The sequence below is a fragment of the Toxotes jaculatrix genome, chromosome 10 (genome assembly GCF_017976425.1).
Source record: "Toxotes jaculatrix isolate fToxJac2 chromosome 10, fToxJac2.pri, whole genome shotgun sequence".
NCBI lineage: Eukaryota > Metazoa > Chordata > Actinopteri > Toxotidae > Toxotes > Toxotes jaculatrix.
The window spans coordinates 20,416,372-20,442,597 of record NC_054403.1 but is presented as its reverse complement, the minus strand read 5'-3'; the positions used below and the strand labels follow the sequence as shown (position 1 = coordinate 20,442,597).

At 41.5% G+C, this 26,226-nt stretch overlaps 1 protein-coding gene across 1 annotated transcript; it reads left to right on the top strand.

Annotated features, from left to right (window-relative positions):
• The first annotated feature begins 1,491 nt into the window (after window positions 1-1,491).
• wu:fb13g09 (multidrug resistance-associated protein 5) lies at window positions 1,492-25,277 on the top strand. Its single transcript, XM_041047856.1, has 29 exons — window positions 1,492-1,758; window positions 3,405-3,593; window positions 4,108-4,263; window positions 7,204-7,351; window positions 8,275-8,508; window positions 8,839-9,012; window positions 9,783-9,930; window positions 11,097-11,245; window positions 11,495-11,602; window positions 12,356-12,700; window positions 12,816-12,887; window positions 13,079-13,203; window positions 13,297-13,369; window positions 13,535-13,738; window positions 13,903-14,028; window positions 14,341-14,452; window positions 14,599-14,783; window positions 15,184-15,330; window positions 16,265-16,394; window positions 16,834-16,987; window positions 19,700-19,828; window positions 20,030-20,216; window positions 20,619-20,708; window positions 21,157-21,349; window positions 21,466-21,625; window positions 22,216-22,294; window positions 22,399-22,512; window positions 22,887-23,051; window positions 23,936-25,277. Exons 2-29 carry the CDS (start codon window positions 3,415-3,417, stop codon window positions 24,026-24,028), a joined length of 4,179 nt encoding a protein of 1,392 aa, XP_040903790.1. The 5' UTR covers window positions 1,492-1,758; window positions 3,405-3,414; the 3' UTR covers window positions 24,029-25,277.
• The last annotated feature ends 949 nt before the right edge of the window (window positions 25,278-26,226 follow it).

Sequence of the window (26,226 nt, the reverse complement as noted above, 5' to 3'; positions counted from 1 at the left end):
GGCACAGAAGTATGTTTATTAAAATCTTACAAAATATTCATACAGATCACCTGACTTTTGGACTGGCATTTACATGGATTGGTGCCATGTGCAGATTCATATATAATGACAGGTAAACACAAACACCTCCATGTGATTTCCTGTAATTTTCAGATGTATAAACAACACATTTATATACAGTATATTGAAACAAATATACAGTAATTCCGTAAAAAACTGAAGCCCAGGACTGTCGACGAAAAGAGAGATTATAAAATTAATTAACTGATAATAATAATGTAAAGCATGTTCAGAACTCCAGCTGTGAGCACAGCCTTGTGTTCACCCCTTCTTCCTTTGCAAACAAGCAGAGGTGGAGGAAGTATTCCGATTCTTTACTTAAGTAAAAGTAGCAATACCACAAAGCAAAAATACTCCATTACAGGTAAAAGTGCTGCATTTTGTAACTCAAGTGAAATTAAGTAAGTCTCTTAAGTGAAATCATGTAAGTCTAATCAGGAAAATCTACTTAAAGTATTAAAAGTAAATGTACTTACTGCACCCTCACAATGCTTGTTTTGTCTCACCAGTACTCTAAACCTCAAAATGACCCGGCATAAATTAGAGTTATTAAAAAATAAATGCAGATAATCCTCACATTTTAGAAGCTGGGATCCTGAAATGTTATCTCTGCTTGTATAAACTGTATATACACAGGTGGATGCACAGCACTTCAAATGAATGTACCACCAGTCAGTCCTTTCATCAGGTTGAAGGACTGACTATTACATTGTGCTTTGACCACACTGCAGAATATCACTCTTACCCCTTCCCTGACTCACTCTCCAAAACCCTCCCACTTACCCCACCACCCCAATTATTATGGGGCTGGTACAACAACAACAACAACAACTACAACAATAGAATAAATGAATTGTAAATGCTCATAATGAACAATTTTGCCCTCCTTTCCTGTATTTATATCTGTTCTTAACTTTTAAACTGTATTGTATTGTTTTGATATGTATTTTAATGTTTTAATGCTGTGTTGTTGTGGGGTTTTTTTTTTTCTTCATGTTTTCTTGCACTATGTCAAGCACTCGAAAAGCCCCCTGGGAGTGAAATGTGCTATACAAATTAACGTGCCTTGCCTTGCCTTACATATGCATACAGCAGTTGTGTATGGTAGCCTACTGTGTATACACACTGTGTACTTTTTACATCTATATATTGAAAGTGTCAACGTACAGAGAGGAAAACTCGCCCTTTGTTTACATGCTCTCCCGCGGCTTGTAGACACAGGCCAGACCACCTCTCTATCGTGTTTGACATTTCAGAGCGGGTGGCCAATCACATTTGCCGTCCCCGCCCCCTGTCTCGAGCGTGCACTTCCGCGTCATCATTCCCGTTACTACGGTGACTGCACAGCACCGTCACCGGTTGGCGGAGCCGCAGTGACATCAGCGCGATAGCGGGAATTCCTCTCCCTGTAGGGCTTCGTGGTGCTGGCGAACCGGGCTGTCAGGCTGTGCTGGGAGGCAGCCGCACGCACTGAATACACGTGAGGTATTTCCTGCTCGTGTTTTCATTTGAGCCCCCGCACCGCCGCAGAAGCACACCTCGTCTGTGCGGTTGCGGAAGAGAAGTTTCGATTTAATGACAAAAGTTAGAGGAGCGACACCATGATCAGCTGCATCTCCATCAGCTTTTCCTGCTCGTAAACGCGAGACCTGAGATCGGTACCGCTACCAAGGTGATCCGAACAAGGCCGATTTGAATGTAAGTGTGTTGTCAATGAAAACTAAAGTCAGTTAAAATCATTGTTTTTTTAGCCACATTACAGTCGCTGCTGACAGTAACAGCAGTAGTATATAACTGAAAAAGTTATGTATCCAGGAAGTAGTTTGTAATAGTTTGAAAATGTGGGCAAAAAGTTGTATTTAAAGTGATGATCATGTAAGACAGAAGTGAAAGGAGATAAATTAGTTCAGTGACCTTTTCAAAACTGATCTGCTGACAGAGGCAAGAATAATCATCTTCTGTCTTATCAGAAAGACTGGTATGTTTGACACGGAACATGACACAACATGCTAAAATGGGACAAACTTTTTTGCCCTAATTTCCAGCTTTGTTTTCTTCTGTCCTGTCTTCTGTCAGCTTTTTTTTTTTTTTTTTTTGTATGTTTTCTGACTTTTTTTTTTTTAACGTCCAATTTTTTCTGGAACACAGGGCTTTAAAGTTCTTGGCTGTAGCGAAAGACAAGCGGCCCTTTCTTAAAGAAGGCTGTGTAAAGTTCACAGCCATATGACAAACTTCACATGATATAGGCACTGAGGGCTGCAGAAGGAAACACAAGACATCTTTTCATGCTTTTTTCTCAACCCCAAAGTTTGGTTCCCACCGCACATTTACATTAACAGTGACTATTTGTTTCAGCATATTTCTCAAATTCTGTTATGTGACTCTGTTTGTGTGCCCACTGGGCTATCTGTATTGAATCTCATCTTGGACTGCTTCTCTGGACAGTCGGTCTGCACCCCACAGCGAGTTGCTTTGACCTTGTCATGGATCTTTGCCATAGAAGGGATCAGTGACAGTGTACGGATGTACTGGCAGCTCAGATGTCTGCTCCCAAGCTCCTGGGGCTGCTGGCAGGTCGTCTTTAAATAGATAAGCACTTTAGTTGTATGCCAGAGAGGGGCCGTGACCTGGGAGCAAGGTGATTTCTCAAATCTATCTGCGTCTCAGAGGGTGATTCAGCAAAACACTGCTCTTCTCTAATAGTTTTCTGGGTTAGAGGAAGACCGAACAGGCAGATTACAGTGTTTTATTCATCTGTTTCCCACTGAGAGGTTAGCTGAAAATGTCAGGTTGGAAGTGTTTTTTAGAAAAAAACAAAAAAAAAAACAACTATAGTCTACTCTGTATCACACCATTCCAACAGACTGTTGCCACTCTGTGAAGATGTTGTTCAGTGTTTTTCAACAGAGCAGCAATGATTCATGATTTAGTTGATCAACCGAAAATCAATTGGCAACAAGTTTGATAATTGAATAATAAGTTTAATTCATTTTTAATGCAAAAATGGCAAAAATGTACTGGTTCCAGCTGCCCAAATGTTGTCTAGTATAATAGTAAAATTTAAATCTTTGGGTTTTGGACTGTTGGACGGACACAGCAGGAATTTGAAGATCAGATCTCTGATATAATCAAAAGTAATCAAATCTCTAAGCTCTTTCAGAAGCTATTAACAAGCCTATTTTTTATTTTTTCTAAAAACTAAAAATGTTGCAGTTAGGGGTTTTTATTTGTAGTGGTATAACCAGGTACCAATGTGTAGATGTCTGCAGTTGTATATTTTCAGGCTGTTATCACACATCTGAAATGTATTTGTGATTAATGTGGTTTCGCTGTTCTCTCCCCAGAGGGTCTGCCATGTTCCCCGATGCCCTTGAAGCAGCCGGGCGGGTGGAGGGCCTGCCTCTGTCCTCCCCGCAACCGCTACCAGAGCTGGAGGAAGAGGAAGCAGAGGCATCGGTGGAGAGGGGGCCTAAGAGACGTGGACGCTACCGGCAAAGCCTTCAGCTTTTAAAGCCCTTCAGGATAACTCACAAGTAAACAAAATTGTATTTAAGTTCATGTGGCGACTGTCTGACCGTGAGTCATAGAAAGGCAGACATGAAGACAGACAGACAGACAGACAGTTTTAGGCTGGCACACTGACAGACAGATGCCCATTTAAAGACACACATGGTCACAAAAGTTTTGTTGTGTTTGCTGCTTTTCTTATGAGCCTACTGTTAGGGCTGTTAGGGAGTAGCGGGAGGCCATGATAAGGGATGGAAACTTATCCCCCGGCGACAGACAGCACCTTGTTTGAACATATGCCAGCTGATAAACTTCCCCTGAACTTTTTTTCCTTTGCTGCTCTCTCAGATTTCTGTGAAGAGCGTGCAAATTACTGTTCAAACACTGCGGGCATGATTCACCTTTCGTCAACTCTGGCGAGCAAAGGCGCCGCTTCGCTCTCAGTGGCAGATGTGGGCCTGCTCTCCCAACATAGCACCTCTGTGTGTGCCTGCACTTTTAGACATCTCACCCATTTCCACGTCTTCTTCTCTATTCCAGGCACCAGCACCCAGTCGATAACGCCGGCCTCTTTTCATTTATGACTCTGCACTGGCTCTCCCCACTGGCAATGAAGGCCTACAAGGCGTCCAGCTTGTCTATAGATGATGTGTGGGGACTGTCTTGCCATGAAGCCTCTGAAATCAACTGCCAAAGGTGAGGTAACTGTGGCCCTGCTGAGGTTTGCCTGATGAAGGTGACCTGCGGTGTGAAGAAAAGTCTATTTGATGCTGAATTCCTAGAAAACTGTAGTTGGGGTGAGACATGACATGAAAAGAGTTTGTGAGGTGAGGTTAAACCACATAGGAGTAATTTGTGAGTTGTCAGATTTCTTTTTTTTTTCATAGTGCCCCTATTGACCCCATCCTACAGCATTTCGTGCATTGGTCTGCCCTGTCGCCCCTAATATTTATTATTGTCAACAAATTCCATGTAAAGACCAAAACCAACAGCGAATTGATTCTTAACACGCATTGCTCGGCGCCTTGGAATGCAATTGTTGTCCAAAAACTATTAAAAACACATCAGTAAGCCTCACTGTTGCACAGGGTGACATCTTCCTTCATTAAAAGGAACATGGGCGCTGTAGTCCCCATCATGTGCGCTGTTTACCCCTGTTTGAGCAATGTTTGCTAAAGACTGTAGTGCGCAGCTGTTTTATAAAACTACTGATGCTTTAAAAAAAAAAGTATATATTTGCCAAACATTTTTAAAGATTTACATCTTCAGTAGAAACTGAAAATATGAGCATGAAGCTGAGAGCCCCAAACAGAAGTCAAAAAGTAAAAAAGTAAATTAAGAAAGAAAGAAAGCTCTTAAAACAGAATTTTGACACATGGTACCTCTAAAAGGCAGGCTGTCAAGATTAGCTAACAACTGTAGGTCCTGCTGTAGTTGATACTGTACATAAGTTGTTTAAATTACTAGTTTACAAATAGTCAGATTACTAATTGACATGTAGTGAACCTGTAGAGGATGGGGTTGCACATTGACCCCGGGATTGTTGCGGTGAAAACCCGATCAAACCCACTGCAGACAGCAGCAGAAAAACAGGCACAGGTCCGAGGTTGCTTTTACAGTAATCCTAGCGTGAGAATTAGCAGTGCTGAAGATGCAATTCTCTGCCATGTAAACAACCCTCTAGGAGTTTATATGTTTGTACAGTACGTGGACAGTCTGTGCAGTGAGACTTAACTGATGAACATGCAGTCTTTCTCTCCCAATATAGGAACATTATTCTGGGATGGGAGGCTGCTAAGAATAGCAGGGATTAGAGATTACAGTGAGAGTTAGTGCCTGACTTGGGTGGTTATGTCATTAACTCCTCTGCCGTCAGTGTACTGTGTTTCCCCGTCACATTCATTAGCTGTCATTGACTGGAGCCAGGCTGGAGCAGACCATGAGATAAAAGTCACTGTTTGCCTGCCAAACCTCAGCTGGAGAAATGCGCTGTAGTAACGTAGTAATTCTATGAATGAATGATATGGACTTACAATAAGCTTATTAGAGGGCAATTTGTTTTTAAGTGCTTGCGGAAGAGAAAACCAATGCTCTTCCCATTACTCACGTGCTGCCAAGTCATGGCACCATGACTCGGCAGTATAGAAAGGGGTGACTATTTGAGGAAGTTCGCTCTTGTATCTGGTGACAGCTGTGTGGGTTGTAAATTACTTGTTCTGTTCAAAGGCTCTGGCTCAGGGCCTGGGGGTTTAGCGCTGCTGCTGCCGCTTTGTGTGTGTATAAGAGCACATAGATGGGAATGAGCAAAGAAGCACAGAGCTATCACACTGGCACGGCTGGGCAATGGTATGCATGTATTTAGTGTTTACATAGCAAGAACAGTTATGCAACCCTGATGCAAAGCAAAGATGGTGGCGAGAGGGGAGAATGGGAAAAGCACCCTGGGAGAGTTGACACTTGTTGGTGCTCAGTGAGGTGCGAACCTTGAACGCGATGTCCTGGCCAACACACCCTCGGAACATCAGCTTTGCTTGCCATCTGGCAAAGTGAGGCGATGGCTGTTAGGAACATTTCGGTCATGTTTAAAAGCAAATCATTCCTCCTTTGGATCCCGCACTGTTGCCCGGGTGCTCTCATTTCCATTTAAGTGTGCGACTGCACGCATATTTAAAAGTTTGCTTTTGTATGAGTTTAATTACACATGTTCTTTTTCCTCCATTTGGTATTGATATAAACTTTCAATACACGCAAATATATAGTGTAGTAATCTTCATCTTTATTTGATTACAAGTTAATATGGTTTCAGTACATTGTTCACTGTTCCTTGCTTGGTCCATTGATGGGATTTAGGTACACAAGATGTTTTGCTCATCTCATTTCCAGTGACTCAAGCTGTGCTCTGTGCAGCTACTGGTTTGCAATTAATTGTAATTTCTTAGATTCAACACCATTTGACATCAGTAGTAATTATCAGGCTGTGTGAGAGTCTGGTTGGTTTAATGTTCTGTCTATCTCTGATACGTTTTTAATAAAGTCATTAGGGCGTAAATTACTTTCTGCAGCTGCTCTGCGGCTGCTTTATAGAGTCATTAGCCATGATGCATTTGGCCAACAAGATATTTTACCCTCTTCAAGGGGCATTATACAGCAGTAAACGTACATTAACACATCTTTAACATGTTTGGTAGTACCTTTCTCAGTTTAATTATGTGATGCATCATTCATGATTGTACATTGTAGGTCACCTTTCCATTATTATCAGCCTTCATTTTTCTTTTGTGGTTTTTAACTGCAGTGATTGCCTGCCAGGCTGTTTATATCCCCCACTGTGTTTTTGGGCAGTCTGATTAATTGGAAGTTCAGCTCTACATTTTTTAATCAACTTAATTTAAGGAAAAACAACAATACATAAAGTATTCTTTTTTTGCTTATGATAATTTTGCCCTTCAAAAATGCCAACTTTTACATACAGTTAATTGGCACTGTAACAGGACTTTGCATAGCATTCATTTGTGAAAAAGTGAGAAAATTAGTTTGACCAATTGTTGAAACTCATCACTGTGTAAATGAAGTTCAGTGATGTAATGATGTTTGGCTGAGCTCTTGTCATTATGTGCTCCTGGTTTCTGGTTCCAGGCTCGAATTTTTGTGGCACGACGAGCTGAAAAGACGAGGGCGGGAGGGGGCATCCCTGACAAGGGTCTTCTGGAGGTTCTGCCAAACACGCATGCTGGTGGCCATCTTTTCCCTCCTCCTCACAATGGTGGCAGGCTTCGTTGGGCCCGTGAGTACCGTCCAAATCCTCCTTTGCCTTTTATATTCTGCTGATTCGGCTAAAATGCCTTTCATCGTGGTCGCTGGCCTGGAGTCCCAAGTCCGGGTGTATTTTCTGAAAATCGCTTTATCCCGTTTCACGCTGGTCTGGAAATTGAAATGAAAACATACTCGGAGATTACAAAGCCTTCGATAGTGAAACCCGTATTAATGCCGTAGATTAGCTGGTTTGTGCCCAGTCACGCTTTGGTCCAGAAATATGCTGGGGATTTTTTTCCTGTTACACTTTTGGCTTTAGATTTCCCTCCAAAAAATGCCCATAGATGAGCATCAACAAAGAAGTAATCACCATAAACTAAAGGGTAATTATGCTTGGAGTTCTTGATATTTCTTAGGCGGCCCCATTGTTCTACATGCTGTAAGCTGTTTATTTTGGTGTCATGTCATGTGTACAATATGTGCCTGCTACTACCCACAACTAATAGCATTAACTGGATTTAACTCTTACACAATAACGCATTTGTCTCACATTCCTGTCTAATTTATTTACTACACTAGCTGACAGTGTGTTGTAAATAGTATGTTTTCCCTGCAGCTTTTCAATTTCTAGTCTTATTTTACACATTTTCATTTTTCATGCTCATTTTACTCATATCATCTCTAATCTGCTGATCTAAAATATTATCTTTCATCTTCTTCTCATCCTCTGGTCCCTACCCTGCTTATCTCTGTCCATGGCATTTCCTCAATTGTACCCTCTCTTTTTCATCTCCTTGTTCTTTTTCTCCTCCATCTCCCGTCCCACTTTATCTTTTCCATGTTCCTGATTTTGGTCTGTGTTGTTGTCTGCCTCTTTTTGTTCTGTTACTAGTTCTGCATGGTTTGCTTTACCTTCTTTTTCACTTTGTACCCTTTCTCACCTTTTGTTCACAGGCTCTCCTGGTTCGAGCCCTGCTGGAGTATTCCCAGAGCTTAGAGACCTGCGTGCCATATGGCCTGTCACTGGTTGCTGGGATCTTCCTCATGGAACTGATTCGATCCTGGTCTTTGGCGCTCATGTGGGCCGTCAACTACCGCACTGCAGCACGCCTCCGTGGGGCAGCTCTTACTTTTGCCTTCCACAAAATCCTCTGCCTGCGCAGCACTAAAGACATCAGTCCAGGCGAGGTAGGTGGCATAACCCTGGAGGGGATTCATCTCCAGATTAACTAAATCATCCCTCACTGCAGGGCACCAAATGCAGATGATTGAGATGGAATTAATTTCTGCTATTACACCATTCCTGCTTAGATCTCAACAAATCCCACAGCCTGAGGGAGGGGAGGCTGTCTAAGATTAGTCATTACATAGATTAAGAGGAATCATTGTCCAACAAGTAAACGTGGAAATCAGGACAACTCTATTTGTAACATCGCTTTTGTCGTCTTAGTGGCGAGGTTTCAGTATGAAAAGGTGTAGTTCTTTAATTGTAATATAAATCACTGTCTCTCTACCTAGTTGATCAACATCTGTTCCAGTGACGGCCAGCGCCTGTACGAAGCTGTGTCAGTGGGCTGCCTGCTGGCTGGGGGGCCCTTAGTGGGAATACTGGGCCTGTCCTACACCACATACTTTCTGGGCCCCACTGCTCTGGTGGGATCAGCCATTTTCATCATCTTCTATCCTACCATGGTACGACTTCATCTGAAACAGAGAGACAAAGGATGAAAATTTCATTCTGTTCAAGTCTGGAGGCTTTTGTGCAGTGCTGTTGTAATGCAAACAGTATGAGACAACATGCAGGATGCATTTATTACGGGTGCACAAATTGGAATAAATTGATAACAACACACACAGACAACTGTCAGTGATTTTAATTTAGTGGAAATTGCTGTCAAAAACAGAGCATAGTTTCATTACAGACTTTTATAAAAAATTAATACCAAGTAATGATCGCAGTCATTATAATCATGACAAGCAATTTCATTATAGTAATTTCTAAAAGTTTTACCAAAACTTATGATCATGCAAATTACAGCCATGACAAGCAGTTTCATTATAGCAATTTCATTTTACCAAAAGGTAATCACTGGAGGCACTGCTTTATTGTTGACTCATTATTTCCTGAGCTAGAATTTGCTTAATAGAAGACATAAGCACTCATCACTTTAAACTCTTTACATTAATTCAGGCTGTTGACGAACACAACCAGCACTTTTTAGAAGCATCATAACTCTTGAGTTATCAATCTCTTGTCAACTTTGTTGCTGTTATTTTCAAATTACGCTCAGTCTAAACTGAAGCCTGACAGCTGGAGACCCTGATATTGATGTGAAAAGCATTTATCACTGTGGTCCCCCGGACAGGCCTCCAGCACAGCTAATGTGATTGTGTCTACTTTCATTTCCTCCTCTGCCACTTATTTTCTCTTGTCATCATTTCCTCTATTCCTGTCTGGACAGATGCTTGCATCGAGGCTGACGGCGTATTTTCGCAAGAAGTGTGTGGTGGTGACTGACCGGCGCGTGAGGCTCATGAACGAGATCTTGAACTGCATAAAGTTCATCAAGATGTATTGTTGGGAAGATGCCTTTGCACAGAATATTCACAGTGAGTAGCAGTCGCGTTGCCCCGTGACTCTGTGATATCCAAACACACCGCTCATGTCTTCTTTTGGATCAAGACTAGATATTTTTTAGAGATGCAAACTTTATACTATTTAGTGCTGTTTGGGCCTTTGATTCCCAGCCCACCCAGAACAGTCACCTCATTGGAGCGCCTGTCACTGTTGCAAATTAGTGACTAAATAGTCAGTTTATCACCTGAAATTAGACTTATCCTTTTACTGAACTGGCAAGATAACCCTGACTCTTAAGTCTATTTTCATTAGGTTGCTCTTTTTTAAATCTTTCCCTGTGTCATCATCTATAATCAAGGCCAGTTTGAATCCCCTGGTTTCAAGGTTAATTTGCAAGTTGTCTGGGGCCTCATAATATCTTGAATGGCTGTCAAGGCTGCTCTTCTCATCCATGAATTAGCGATGGCCTTTTCTCATGAGGTCCTTGCTGTAGGTTGCGGATAAGGATCATTTTTCCCTCTTAATCATGCTCCAAATTAGCCAGGTGGGGCTCGTTTTCACTGCTGTCCTGTGATTACTTATTATAATGATAATTAATTGGCATTCAACTTAGTGGCCAATGAGTCTTAAGAGTTACAATGTCATTGCCTTCAATTACTATTGTTGTTAAAGGGATGATCACGGCGTTTTTTGTCTGGGGTGTGTGACTTTTGCTTTATAATCCACTCAGAAACAAACATAGCATCCAAAGGGAATCCCATGGGGAATAACATGTATCGGGAGGAGGGAGTTCTCATATTTCACATACACAGCGCTGCTGGCCCTGAATTAAAGATGCTTTTTGTTCCAGTGTTTGCACACAGTGAACTGGGTTAACAGAGCATCTAGCCTGTGCATTTGCATTTGGGACATACAAACATGCAGGAAGGGGGGCAGGATTTGGGCATTAGACTTGGACAGTTATCAACGTTCAGCAGGTTTTGAAGTTCTTTTCATACCATGTATGGATATGAGACCCTTGTCCTCCCTCCCGTGTCTATTTCTGTCTGCTCGCTGCATGTTTAGTGACCCTTATGGTGTTGTTGATTGAACGTCCACCCTTTGGGAGTCACTCCACCCTTACTTTTTTTCTCTCTCTTTCCTTCTGCCCATCATCGCATTTTTATCATCTCCTTGTTTCTTATCTCTTCAACAACAGAGGTGCGGTCTGAAGAGAGGGGGATACTGGAAAGAGCTGGGGTCACCCAGAGCCTCACAGTGGGCGTTGCTCCCATCGTTGTGGTGATAGCTAGTGTGTGCACTTTCACCCTGCACATGGCCTTAGGCTACGACCTTACAGCAGCTGAGGTATTTTTTTATGAGGCTTTATAGTCACTGTGTCATCTCTGTTTTCATTTGGGGTTCATCTGTCTTTATTGCAGATGGGCTTGATTATAACATTCTGCTCAACATATATTAACCAGTGATTTGATTAGATGGTTTTTCAGTATTAACTTGTCATGAAGTTAATGTGACATGAGATTGTCTCCATCTGTGATGAGAATTTAGATCTTTGTAAGATAATAACTTTCTCTATCTTTGCACACTCTGTTTCAGGCTTTCACTGTGGTTGCAGTTTTCAACTCCATGACCTTTGCCCTGAAAGTCACACCGTTGGCAGTGAGGTCACTGTCGGAGGGGGCTGTTGCAGTCAAAAGATTTCAGGTGAGAAATATAGACAAGTGTGCCACAGGTGTCCCAGAGCCATCTTTTACCTAGCAAAAAAAATGGCTGAGATTAATGTCATTTAACACACCTCATTTGTGCTTTGACACAAGTTAGGATTTTACAGTCCTGAGGTAGTTAAAGCACATCTCTCTTGTCAAAGTGTACATAGACTTTATAAAGGTCAACAGACTAAAATAAACTTAGAGAATGTGGACACAGTATGTCAGTCGACAGTGCTCAGACCCAACATAAAGGTGCTTCTGTTGATGCTAAAAACACAGCCGCCCACACCACATACTGACATTTTCAACATACTGTATTCCAAACACATGGTAAAAGTGACACATTAGTGAGAGGTGGTTGCACAGAAGCAGCTAGGGTTAAATAAGCAAGCATTTCTGCCAAGGACGCACCAAAAGGCCTGAGGTATTCTGTGTTTTACGCATATACAGTGCATCATAAAGCAATGATGTCCTCAGGGGCAGGTAATTAACTAAGGTAATGTATTCATGTATTGGTACTAATACTGACAATGCTTTTATCACAGCAGTGTCAGTATCTCATTACACAGCACAACCTCATATATGGCCACATACTTGTTTTTTTATCTTAGTCATGCGCACAGGGAAAAACAGAAGTCAGCTGTTTCAAGTTGCGACCACAAATTTTTGACATATTGTCAAGTTGATCATCACGATGTGTGGTCAAAACTAAATGTTGCATAAAATAACCCAGTGTCTGTCTCCACAGAGGCTCTTCATGATGGATGACAGGGAGGTTATTTTGGTCAAAATGGAGGACCCTAGTAATGCAGTAGAATTTCAAGATGCCACACTAGCTTGGGAAAAGGCACGTGCTCCAGCTGCAAAACCTCCTCCCAAGAAGCGAGGGGGGATGAAGCGTGTGTTGCGCAGAGAGAAGCTTAGCTTGTACATTTCCACAGAGGACAGCAAAGGAAACAAGGAGGGTCCCAATGCACAAAGTCTCCTCACAAACATGGAGCAGGAGAGTCCACAAAGCACCATCTCCTCTACTCAAAGCATACGACCTCCTCTGCACAAGACCCTGCACCGCATAGACCTGCGGATTAAGAGGGTAACAGCATAAACATACATGAAGTGGATTAAGGATATTTTTAGTTAAACACTTGAGCAAACATTTGCCCGCTTTACGTAATTCCCACAATGCCACTGTTTCTTGCCTTTTTCAGGGTTCGCTGGTTGGGATCTGTGGAGGTGTCGGGACTGGAAAGAGCTCTCTTCTCTCTGCTTTGCTGGGACAGGTGAGATTCAATTGCATGTTCAACTAGATTTATGTTTCCTCTTCAGACAGACACATGAATAACAACAACAAGGATAACTTTAGTCTTTTCGGAGCCTTCATTCACACTCAATGCCACCAAACAACCTGCAAACTGAAAAGGAACACGTCGAGTGTTTTCTTTGCCTCCAACCTTCGGTTTTTGTTTTGCAGATGACCCTGTTAGAGGGTAATGTAGCTGCCAGTGGTGGCTTTGCTTACATGTCCCAACAACCCTGGATCCTAAATGACTCACTCAAGGAAAACATCCTGTTTGGAAACGAGTACGACCAAGACAAGTAAGATCAACCAGTGTATAATGATGTTATGAAGAATGAAAGCCATGGTGGCTGAGACGTATCCATAATTTTACATATTTGTTTCCTCACCAGATATAACGCTGTCCTGGAAGCCTGCTGTCTTCTTCCAGATCTTGCAGAGCTCCCATTTGGAGACATGACAGAGGTATCTGTAGAAATCTGTTTCTGTTTTTACATAATGTTCTGTATGTCTGTACTCTCAGTTCTGCAAACTTTCTTTTCTGAGATGACATACACAGGAGTTTCAGTTACTGCAGCATATTTAGTTAAAGCACTCTAATGAAGGTTTCTTTTTTTTTCCTCATTCTAGATCGGAGAGAGAGGTGCCAACCTGAGTGGAGGGCAGCGTCAGAGAGTGAGCCTGGCTCGTGCCCTCTACAGTGAACGCCCCATACTTCTCCTGGATGACCCTCTCAGTGCTGTTGATGCTTGTGTGGGTTCCCATGTCTTCTATAAAGCTATCAAGGGTGCTGCCAAGGGCAAGACTGTGCTCTTTGTAACCCACCAGCTGCAGGTAAGAGACTGTGTGTGAATTTCTAATGATGTGAAATTTTTTTCTAGATTCAAAAAATAAAAGCTTCCTCGATTAGCTGATTAAAGTTTAACAACATTAAACAAGCAACATTAATTTTTTTTTGTGCTATTTTTCCTTTGTGTTTTATCCTTTCATTTTTTTAGTATCTGCCTGAGTGTGACGATGTTATTCTGATGAAGGACGGGCAGATTGCTGAGCATGGCACCCATGCGCAGCTAATGGCTAAAGAGCGTGACTATGCCACCCTATTCAGCAGCATGCAACAGGAGGTAAGGCCAGGGGCACATGAGGCACCAGGCCAGCTCTTTTGAATAAGGCATCTTTGCCCCTGCTACACAATAACACTGAACATTACAAGCTGAATTATTCATAAACTCAGGCCCAGTAGCTGGCAAATGTTAATTCATACAAGGCCTTTCATTAATTATGCGTGCATTGATTTACTGGTGAGCAGCTAAAGACCCTGTCAACAATGTCTTTGTTTAAATGACTTGCAGGGTGTTGCCGTTACAGCTCGTGTGATTTGTGGCAATGCCGTGTTTCAAAATTCACTGTCTTCCTTTACCTTTTTTGTCTTTTAGAATCTAGTGAAAGAGAATTTAAAAAACAAACAGCAGAGGGCAGGTGCAGACAAGGCTGGCAGTGGTGTTGATGTTGCCGAGGTTAGACCAAAGGTGGGCAGCAAGGGAGGAGGTGAGATACCCTGCCACTTTTCATGCTCCGCGTATAGAATGAATCCTAAATGGCTTTTTTTCCCTTCCAAGAATGAGTCACAAGTAATTTTTTTCTTTTTTTTTTTTTTACTCTCTCTCTCTCTTAATTTCTTGGATATTATTTAGAACAACTGATGAAAGCTGAAGAGAAGGGCTCTGGTGCAGTCGCCTGGTCTGTGTATGGTGCCTACATCAAAGCAGCAGGAGGTCCGATAGTCTTCATCCTCAACATCTTCTTCTTCCTCTCCACCACAGGCAGCGTAGCCTTCAGTAACTGGTGGCTGAGCCACTGGATCAGGCAGGGCAGCGGGGTGAGTTTAGAGACGATCCTGCTTTACTATAATAGACGCCTCTCTTTAATGTGTATTTGGCTCCCAAAAGAAAAATAACTACTATGCTTCAGTGAATTGTGGCAGCTGAGTGAGCATTAATCTGAATGTGCATGATTAAAAAAGTAACAGCACCACGGTAAACTTAATTAAAAACAAGCACAAGCAGTGAAGAAACAGATGTGCAGCAAAGCAGGCAGTGGCTGCTATTGAGAAATGTGCTTGGAATAGTAAACATTATTGAACTGACTGATTTTTCATGTATGCCAAAATGTGCCGTTCTCAATTTCATTAGAGGCAAAATTCCTGAATGGTGAAAAAAAAAAAAAAAAAAAGATTTTTTTCCTCAGTCTTTGTAATTTGTTGCTCCATCTGCCCTCAGAACACATCATTAATCTTGGTGAATGAAACAATGGCAAGCAACAGCATGAGACTCAACCCTCACATTCGGTACTATTCGACTGTTTACGTCGTCTCCATGGGAGCTGCTTTATTGCTGAAGACGATGAGAGGGCTGGTGTTCGTGAAGGTAAGCCGTCACGTACCGATTTTCCTCAGAGACGCCCCTCTTACTGTCACATGGGTTGTCCTCTTGACCACTGATGAACTTTAAAATGATATTGGTGTTTGAAGGGAATATGAAAAGTTGATATATTAGGGGTTTAATCTGTGCGTCTCCCTAATTGTCTTTATTGCCATTCATTCATGCTCTTGTGGTTCCAGTGCTATAATTGAAAATGCCTGTGAGCCAAATCCATTTATCTGTCCACTACCATGTCTCACAGCTTTACAATGCCTAGATGTGTGTGTTTGTGTGTGTGTGTCTGTGAGTACAAGAGAGACAAAGAGGCAGAGAGAAAGGAAGAACGTGTGCGCGTGGGTGTATGTGTGTGTGTGTGCATGCATGTCAGTGCCCCTTCGGGTGTGCGTCCTCTTTTTCAGTCTAACCCATCCTGACACTGCATTGCAGAGGTTGGGTCCCCACGTTAATGTGTGCCACTTGAAATTGCTAATTTTTCAAAGACGGCTAATCTTTTTTTACCCCTAGCTGTGATGAGATCTTTGGGAGTGTTGAATATTCCATTAATAGAATTAATTTGTTCTCTGCTGCCAAATGTAATTTCTGTCCAATTGGTGAAATGTCTCTTGCGCATTAGGTCATGACCTTTATGTCAGCCTCCCAGAAGCTCATTATAAATGAAGATTTGACAGCTTTCCTTGTGCGAGGAAAAGAAAAAAAACTACCCACCACTGTGCACATGCTTAGCATATGGTGCAGTAGCATTTGTTACTGTGCAGGCAACATGTTTGTGCCACTTTTCTGTTCGAAGCTCAGCACATCGACTATTTCCCTCACAGTGTCTGTTTATCCAAGCCGTGATTGTTTCCCTATGTTTCTTAAAGTTGTTTGTTTATATGTGTCATGTGTCATGTTCAAACACGGCTGTTGTTTGTGTTGACAGTGCACGGTGAAGGCTGCCTCCACGCTCCACGACAAGCTGTTCCGCCGGCTCCTTCTCAGCCCCATGCACTTTTTTGATACAACACCTCTGGGTCGTATCCTGACCCGCTTCTCCAGGGACATGGATGAGGGTGAGGCTTGATTTGACTTGACTGTGAACCTTTCCCCCCCAAGAGAGCTCTTAGTCAGTGAAGTCACCCTGGTTGACGAGGTGTAGTGCCAAGACACAGTGTGATTTGACATGGAGTATTTTCCCTAGTGAGTGGCTCTTTGTTATCCACTTCACTCGTGTCTTTGCTTGACATGTTGATTCGTGGGTGTTTATTTTTATTTTTTTATTTTTTTTGGATGGTTTTGTTTCTAAACATAATATTTTCAAAGATTCTGTTGTGGTTTTTTTTATGTTACCTGCAGATTTTCTCATGCTCTTTCACTCTTTGTAATGTGCTGTGAAATGAGAACACAAAAAGACGCTAAGCGTGACGCAAAAAGAATGTTTTCTTCGCATACAGAGATAGAGATCCAGCAGCACACAGTGTGTCTGATATATGATATGCCTCCTCCCCGCAGTGGATGTTCGTCTGACTATGCAAGCTGAAATGCTGCTGCAGAACCTGACCCTGGTGCTGTTTTGCTTGGGAATGGTGGGCATCGTCCTCCCCTGGTTCCTGATCTCCATTCTGCCTCTGGGAGTTTTCCTCTGCATTTTCAACCGTGTCTCCAGGTCAGACTCATCACTTCTGTTCCTATCATGGCTCTGGCTTTTTAGCTGCTAGATCTATAACCTCCTTGACTTTATAGTCGCTAACTTTGTCTGCCCACCTGCCTGTGTCCTGGGCAGATAGCTTATAGTGCATTTATCAGAGCTTTTTTCTGAATAAATTGCCCCGCTGCCGAGAGCGATCACACTAAACCATCGTAAATGCACAGCTGAAAAAACAGAATGGGCCACAAGAATTTATGTAATAATTCTCTGTGATTTTGCCGATTTTTTTTTTTTTTTAATGAAATGTTAATGAGATTGTAATGTGCAGTTCTTGCCAAATCTATTAGTCAACCCGCTCTTAAATATTGGGTCATTTATCGTTAGTGGAAGTTTTAAATAAAGAGATAGGAAAAGTTAAAATCTTGCAGCATCTCGTGCAAATAAATGCTGTTGGCGTGGTAGCACAACCTGAATGATACAGTACGATCATGACTTAGGTAATGCAAACTTTTTCTGATCAGTAATTTTCATTGGAGAGTAACTTCAGAATATAACAGGAGACAGTGAAGGAAGTGCAGTGATAATCTGTATCGGCAAGTGCGAAGAGTGTTATTGGTCATTGATTTAAAATTTTCACAGCTTCTGCTCTGCGGTAAATGTTGCAGGAGCACCCTGGATGATCTGATGACTCTGCTTTAGTTGTTATTTACAGTTTTGCAGCAATTTTGCAATAAAGGTGAATCCACCGAGGGGAACAACAGCTTGCTGATATCTTGGGAAATAACCACAGGATCTTGTTATTTCCTCTGTCTGATAGATAAAGAAGAACATGACTCTCAGTGTTATTGTTGTTCTGGTGTAAAGTCTGAAGGTACAAAAACAAGCTGCGTGAATGGTCTAAACATTGTTTTACAAATAGAATATATACTGTATGAATATATGTGATTTCTAAGTATTGGTAAATATACAATGATATAGTGTTGATTTGAAAATGTATTTGTCTGGAAAAGCTGTATGCAACAGGATTTGGTTTGCTTTAGGTTCCCTTCTGAAATTTCTCCCTGCTTAAAAATCACAGCTTGCGTCTCCTCCCCTTCTGTGGATGTGCATCACTTGATATCTTGTCCCTACATAAGCTTGAATCCCTGACTTCTTTAATCAAATCTGATACCAGTTTTTCTCTTGAGGAAGCAATTTAGATATGAAATATCTTAATTTATCCTTCGAGAGACACTCGATTTGTACACTGCATGTGGAGTGAATGAAATACTTTGATAGACTATTAAACTCAGTTAAACCAAGCTGAAAAGATGATCCTCAGCTGTTACCAAAAGGTAGCGCTCACCCTTGGCAATGCTATTTAAAAAAAGAAAAAGAAATGCTTTATCTTACAAAATCACAACGTGACTCATGATATGTATGGATGTTACATCAGACTGAATCTCCCATTGAAATTACCCACTTCTAAAGCAGCCTTTATTGAATTCTGAAATGAAACTGCCCAGGGCATAAACATGTTTGTGTGGATCACAGCCCTGAAGTGGGGAAGTGTCATGTTCTTTCCCTTTCTCATCTTGGCTTTTATGAGAAAACCAAATGATTCATGGGAGACTTGTAATTCGCATGCACCACCCATTCTATCCTGGCATCTAAAAGTAGAGAGACACCTCACCTTTGTCAATAAACCTCTCTTGCTCACACTGCCTTGTGTGACGGCAGTGTCTGGTGTCTCTCTGTCTGCCGAGTACGTGGCTCTCTGTGTTGCGACATTACTTAAACGAAGGCACATGCATCAGATAGTGGGGAAACGACCACTTTTGCCAGGAAACGGTTGCTGTGCTGTGGTTCAAATCCCTCTCCGGCCACTGTGTCATCATTATCTGTCTGCCACACAAGTGCACCATTAAAGCTGAGGCATTTTCCATTCCTTCACTCCACAGTGGTGTTTCAGTATTAAAATGTAATGTCTCTGCTCCCTCCAAGATCTTACAAAGTAGCTGAAGGCTGCAAAATCAGTGTGACACGCAAGCTTAAATTTTAAAACTACACCAAATCACCTTCACATTTTATTCAAGATTTTAATATCTGTCTCTTTTGTACTTATGGTGGCTCGCTGGAGTAAAATGTTATTCGTGATGGTTTCCAGCTAAATGTAATTTATTTGAGAAGTTTACCATTTACATGCTGGAGCCTATTTGCACACAATGAACACAAAACATCCACTTCCTTCCTGTTGGAAGTCAAATGTAAAAGATAATTACGGCTGATGGAAGCAGCGGCAGGCAGAGTGGACCCAAATGCAGACTCAAAGGCCAGCAAATTCTGTGAAGATGCTTTAATGGTGAAATTCTGGCTCACAGGCAGACGAGATGAACAAGCTGGCACGCAGGGACACAGCTAACAGGAAAATACACGTTGGTAGCAGGAACACAGGGAAACCACAAAAGACCATTAGCAAGAACATAAGCAGATGATCAGACAAGGACCTAGTGAAATGACAGGTTTAAATTGAGGCTTGGGTGATAAGGGAACTTGATTCAGGTGTGTGTGTGTGTGTTGGGAGGGATGCACAAGTGATTGGGGAAGTGGAACAGGGAAAAAAAGCTGGGGACATCTGGTGGGCAGCTGAAGAATGGCAGGTCTGAAAGGGAAAACATGGAGATTAGGGTAAGTGAGACGGGGCCAAGGGGAACTGGAAGGCAGACTGTGACAGTCCTTGTCCATTTTCAGAGTTCTGATTCGCGAGCTGAAGCGCCTGGAGAACATCAGCCAATCGCCATTCACCTCTCACATCACCAGCAGTCTTCAGGGACTCTCCACCATCCATGCATATGGAAGAGGGCACGACTTCCTCCAAAGGTGAGTATAATGGTGTCAGGCAGAGATGGAGATCATTAAATTTTAATTTCATCTTATCTCTCCTTGTAGTTTTTCAGTTTACTCCAAGGATAGTAAATATACCAAACCTCATAAGAGAAAATTTCCCTTCAGAAGGCATGGGGGGATAGAGCTCTGCTTGCTTTGGCTCTGGCTGAAATGGGTTTATCTCCCTTTTCTCAGATATCAGGAATTATTGGACACCAACCAGGCCTCCAACTACCTCTTCAGTTGCGCAATGCGTTGGCTGGCTGTCCGCCTGGACCTCATCAGCATCTCTCTTATCACTGGTGTAGCACTTCTCATTGTCTTCATGCACAATCAGATACCTCCAGCCTATGCAGGCCTGGCCATATCGTACGCAGTGCAGGTTTGTAAACAAACACATGTAGGGACACAGAATGAATGGAAACGCTGGCAGACCTAGTAATCAAACGGTTGGGAAAAAAATGCTAGTTTGAATCTCCAGACAGGATAGGAAATATCACATGGTAAAGCCTCTTCTGTTTCTAACAGCTTGCATAAAATTGCCCTTTGTTTTGTTCTATTTGGCATAGTTGACAGAGTCATGATAGTCAGGGCAGAGAAATAAAATTGGTTGGCTAAATGGTGAAGGAGCCATACCAGCATTTTTCACATTTTTCAACATTTCACTGCTCATTCATCAGAGGAGAGCAGCTCATGTAAATACCCAGTGTACCAATAGTAATTGGTGTAAAGGTGTTAATCATTAACCTTCCACCTCTCTCCCTGTTTTCTGTTTCACCTGCAGCTGACCGGCTTGTTTCAGTTTACAGTGAGGCTGCTCACAGAGACTGAAGCCCGGTTTACATCAGTTGAGAGGATCAATCATTATATAAAGGTAAGAGCATTGATTAGCACAGTGAGGTGGATTATGTGGTGCTCAGACACATTGTACAAGGTCACATAGACAGGGACAACGCCTAGAATCACACAATCAGACTCAGTCCAGTTCACAACAACAGAGCCGTTGAATTCAAGGGCAGTTGGCATGTCAAGACGTGTGTGTGTGTGTGTTTTTGTTGTGTGCATGTGATTGTAAATGTGTGATAAATACAGCAGGAAGCAGATAGAAACCCAGTGTGAGGTCTTTACACACTCCAGAGCACATGACAGGGCTTGTTTCGCACAACAGCCATCAAACCACAAAGATACGAATATCAACTCAACTTTTTCTTTCCTGTTCCAAGTGCAAAGAAAAGCAAATCACTACAAATCAGTTCGGGGGCATGCACCTCCTCAGAGATTTAGAGATTAATACCAGATACCATCACTGTTCCTTATCTCAGTGTCTAGAGAGTGAAGCACCCCGACAAAGTCCTGAGGCAGACGCTCCTACCCCCTCCTGGCCTCAACAGGGAAAGATTACCTTCCAGAACGTGGAGATGCGCTATCGAGATGCTCTGCCGCTGGTGCTTAAGAACCTGTCCTTCACCATCCTGCCTGAAGAAACCATCGGCATTGTGGGCCGCACAGGATCGGGTATGAGTGACACCTTCTGTTCTCTAGCCCGCGGCATTTTCAGCCTATGTTTTCATCTCTGTTTCAACTTGTGCAACCATTTGTTCACACAGCATCTTTTCTGTATGGGTTTGCAGGAAAGTCCTCTCTGGGTGTAGCTCTGTTCAGGCTTGTGGAGCTGACAGGAGGCTCTATTATCATTGACGGGATCAATATTGCACAGATTGGTCTGGATGACCTGCGGAGCAAGCTAGCTATCATTCCTCAAGAGCCTGTGCTCTTCGTCGGCACCGTCAGGTAATCCAATGATAATTACTTTTACTATCAAGAATTTTAACTAGTTCATTGCTCTTTCTTTGAAAAAGAAATTTACCTCCCCCTTTAAAGCTGCAATGTATGTTTTATTTTACATCACAAATGAACTAGATTTGTTATACATGGTCAGTCTGTGTCTGTGATCCTGTTTACATACATGCCTACATTCCACTGTTTCCCTGAAATTGACTCTCTGAAGATTTATGTGGAACATATTTGCTGCGAATGCGCCCAGCAGTGATCTGAACTGTGTCTATTAGCGTTAGAGTAAAGCCATGCCAGGGGGAAATTGCAACAGAAACAAAAATGGTGCTAAGCAGTAAGAAATGAAAGAACAGATAAGCTAAATTTGACAGGAAAAACTGATTCAAAATCAAAACGTCAGCTCTGCTTTAATAAAAACTTCCAGGGTGCTTTACGGATGTCAGTTACCTCAGATGAGAATTGATCTTGGTCATCAGAGGGTTTGGAGTGCAGCACCACCAGTAAATGTTTTGTCTCAATGTGAAATAAGATGGATGTTTAATCCATCTTATTATTGAATATTTAAATTATGATTTGTTTTCCAATAGGACCAATTTAGACCCATGGGATCAGTACTCCGATTCTCAGATATGGGAGGCTCTTGAGAAGACACACATTAAAGAAATGGTAAGTGACGAGATGGTCAAACAGTGTCAGATGATGCTTTTCTTGAATAGACTAAGCCCCTATCATTTGTCCTCACACCTCTGTATACCTCTGCCCTTCCTCAGGTTAGCCAACTGCCTCACTCCCTCCACTCAGAGGTGACAGAGAACGGAGAGAACTTCTCAGTGGGAGAACGACAGCTGCTCTGTGTGGCCAGGGCCCTGCTGAGGAACAGCAAGGTGCAGATCATATGATTTTTTTATTTATGTGTGGAACATTGTTTGGCACAAGTGATCATGGTTGCAACTTGAGTAAGAGAATATCTTCATTTTCATTAAAAAAACACAGACCTCGCTGTTTCTCACACTTGTCAGTGTGCATGTGTCCCTGCATGGGATAATACTGCCACCTGGTGGTATGCATTCGAACTGCACCTCTACAACCATTAAGCAGCATACTGTATTTAATGTGATGAATTTTATATCAGTAATATTCTATAATTTCACATTTTTTACAGCAAGCACAGGCACCAAGACTTTGTGTGGAAGGTGTAATTTGCTTACCTGTCAACTCATCTACTGTTTGTTTTGTTTTGTTTTGTTTTGTTTTTTAGGTTCTTATCCTTGATGAGGCAACGGCAGCCATCGACACTGAGACAGATCGTCTCATCCAGGAGACCATTTGCAGTGCGTTTGGCAGCTGCACCACCCTCATCATTGCTCATCGTCTCAACACAGTGATGAGCTGCAGCAGGGTCATGGTCCTGGACAATGGGCAGGTGTGTATAAATGCAACATGACTGATTGCACGATTGCACAATTTGGCCCTGCTTTGCTGTGTGAATTGGTCTCTGTGATTGGATGAGACATTCGTTTCATTTCAGTGGTCTTGTTTTCAAGCTGGCGTTTGATGAAATGCACACAAACGGTTACCGGTTTCAGTGTCACCCTTTAACGTTGTTAATAAGTTGAGTTTATTTTTATCTAAGGATTCATCAGTGTGAGCGAAACATAATTCATCCATCAGGATAGACTGTCCCTAATTTGTTGCCAGGGTGATTATGTAACCATGCTTCCTGGCCTGCCTGCAGTGGAGTGCCAGTAAACAGACAGTTTCTACTCAGACATGAATGAAATTGAATTATTTTATAATTATTAGATAGCCCTGAATGGTCTAATACTTGTTATTGCATCAAATGGCACATATTCAGCTTTGATGATTGGTTTGTTATTTTGCTATGGTGTTTACCACATAGCCATGAAACTTAGCTTTTCATTAAGGCTTTTAATTTGTTGTATATCTTCTCTGATCTTGTTTGTCTGTACTCTGCGATATCCAATATTGCAGAAGTTACAAAAAAAAAGTCTTATCGTTTGAGCCACGTCAACAGCTGAGTATAAAGTGGCTTTTAGTGATCAATTAGCATCGGCTTGTGTCATTTGCCGAAGCGTAACAAGGCTGTCTGAGGACAATATTTCCCAGACATTAAATCTCTTTTCATATGCTGCCTGCAGGAAATAACTTACTTTGCAATATTTACAGGGAAAAAAAAATATTGTTTAATTTTTTTTTCTTCCCACAGAAAATTCATGGAATGAGTGAGTTGAACTCTTGATTTTATATGCTGCTGCTGATTTTGTTTTATCCTCTTTGCTTTCATAGATTTTGGAGTTTGACAGTCCTGCTGCTTTGCTGGCAGATGAAAAGTCAAGATTCAGAGCCATGATAGAAGCATCAGAAAACCAAAGCAGATAAAAGATGCAGGAGCTGAACTTTGGATGTGAGCTGTAGCACGACACAATATTCAGTGGAATACCTGAATTGCACAAAAAAAAACAAAAAAAAAACAGTTATCCTAATCCTGCCATGGTGTGAAAGTGATGTGTAAAGAAATACAGAGGTTTTTGTTATGGGTGCTTTGTGTAACAATGTCTGTTTATTTCCACACCAAAGACCCAGGGACCACATGTCTGAAGGACTCATCAAATCTATCTATGCAAAGAAGGATGTAACTTTCTGTTCTTTGCTGCCGTGTCACAGTTATTTCCTTGATGTGAAATAATTAACTGCAAGTGAAACAGAGCAATGACTCTGACAATAGCACTTTATTTTTCATGTGGACACAGTGAAGAACGTGTTGCTTCCTATTACAAATTTGTTTTAGTCATTTTATTTCTGTAAACAAGACCTCACAACAGAGGAACTTACTGTTAAGGTTAGAAAAGTATAGACCAGATTAACCTTTGATATTTATACTTCACAGCATAATTGATATGATTGATTGCAAGAATCAAAGAGAAAGCTTAGTTAGTATTGATTATTCAATACACTATAAAAAAAATCAACTATTGACTTTTTCTATGTGGCACTGTCTGAAAATGTTTCACAGTTTTTTTTATGTTTGATGCATGTAGTTGAATGTTATAATGCAGTCATCTCAATAAGTTATTGCAGACGCAATATGTGCCTACAGTTATCGAGATTTTCAGGTCACATAGTGGAGTTAACCATGAAAGCTTGCTTTTTTTAGACTGCATGGAAGTACTGTGTTTTGAAATGAGCTAATGTTTCCTTTAAATCCAAATGCTGGAGTTTAAAATCTGCACATTTTACACTGCTGGTAATGGGTTTTTTTTTTGTTTGTTTTGTTTTTTTTTACTAGAAAGATAACTCTGACATTGAACAATGTCACACAGTTGCAATTTAGGTTTCAAACCATGGTACAGTATGTTACTTGCAACAAAGCTGAAACTGACTGACATCAGGGTGTGTATTTTAATGTTGTGTTTTTACAAAGCTGGGGATTGTAAGCCTCTGCCTTATAATCAAGTATGTGCTGAACAATCATGAAGTGTGCAATATCTTTCTATTGCATTAATACAGTTTCAAGATTGCCTTTGTACGCTTGAGATTGTTATTTTGCAATATTTTTTTATTGTAAACATTTGATTTTTATTATAAACATTCTTTGTTTTTCAATAAAGATATTTTTTGTATATGCTGATGTCTAGTCTATTTGACTTGTTAACTGTAATAGACAAAGGCATGGAGATAATTATAAGTATCATAGACATTACAGTTAACAGTGGTTTAACATTATTGTCGTCAACTTGGCAGAACAGCTCAGCAGCATTGCATATACATGACACTGAAATAAGTACCTCTTCCTTGGTCCTGGGGTGGTCTTAACACCTTTTAAATGTGTACATATGTTAGTCTACCCAAGTGTTTTAGCCCAAGCCCAGGCTCCAGCAAAGATTTGATCACATGCATTTTAATACTAGTGATTTAGTTCTGAGATCAACAGTAAGTGAAGAAGTGCAAAAGAGAATCATTGAATTGTTGTCAGCTGCTAATCTGTGACCTTGTTCCTGCAAATCAGAAATCTGACGTGCTGCTATCTGTCCACTGTTTGCACTGTGAGGAAGGTGGTCAGCTGTTAGCAAACAACATAAATTCCTTACGAAGGCAGGAGAATAGCTTGAATTCTTGCAGCTGCACAGGAGTGACAGCCGATACTAATTTATTAATTTATTAACAAGACATGAAGAACACAGAAATTTCAGACGTGTGTGTGTATGTGTGAGTGTGTGAGAGAAAGAGATGAACAACTGCATCCACAAACAACTGGAGTCAGTATCAATGCCCTTCTGTCATCAGCTGCTGGTTAGTGTTCCCTATCAGATTGTCAACAACTCAGAGCCTTTGTATTTCTTCTCCAGGGTTCACTTTCTTGACCTTACATGCTGCAACATTACATAACCTTATCTTCTTAGTTTGCAGCTACCTGCATTCTTTACTGTGTGTTCCTTAATGTATCAGGATGTGTGCATATACAGACATGTTCTGACTGACTGTAAATTTGTTTTCCCCTGTTTTCCCCTGGTTATTTGTCTGTCATTCAAATGCATTAAACTGTCGGTCTGCCTACTTTTCAAGACTATAACCTGATC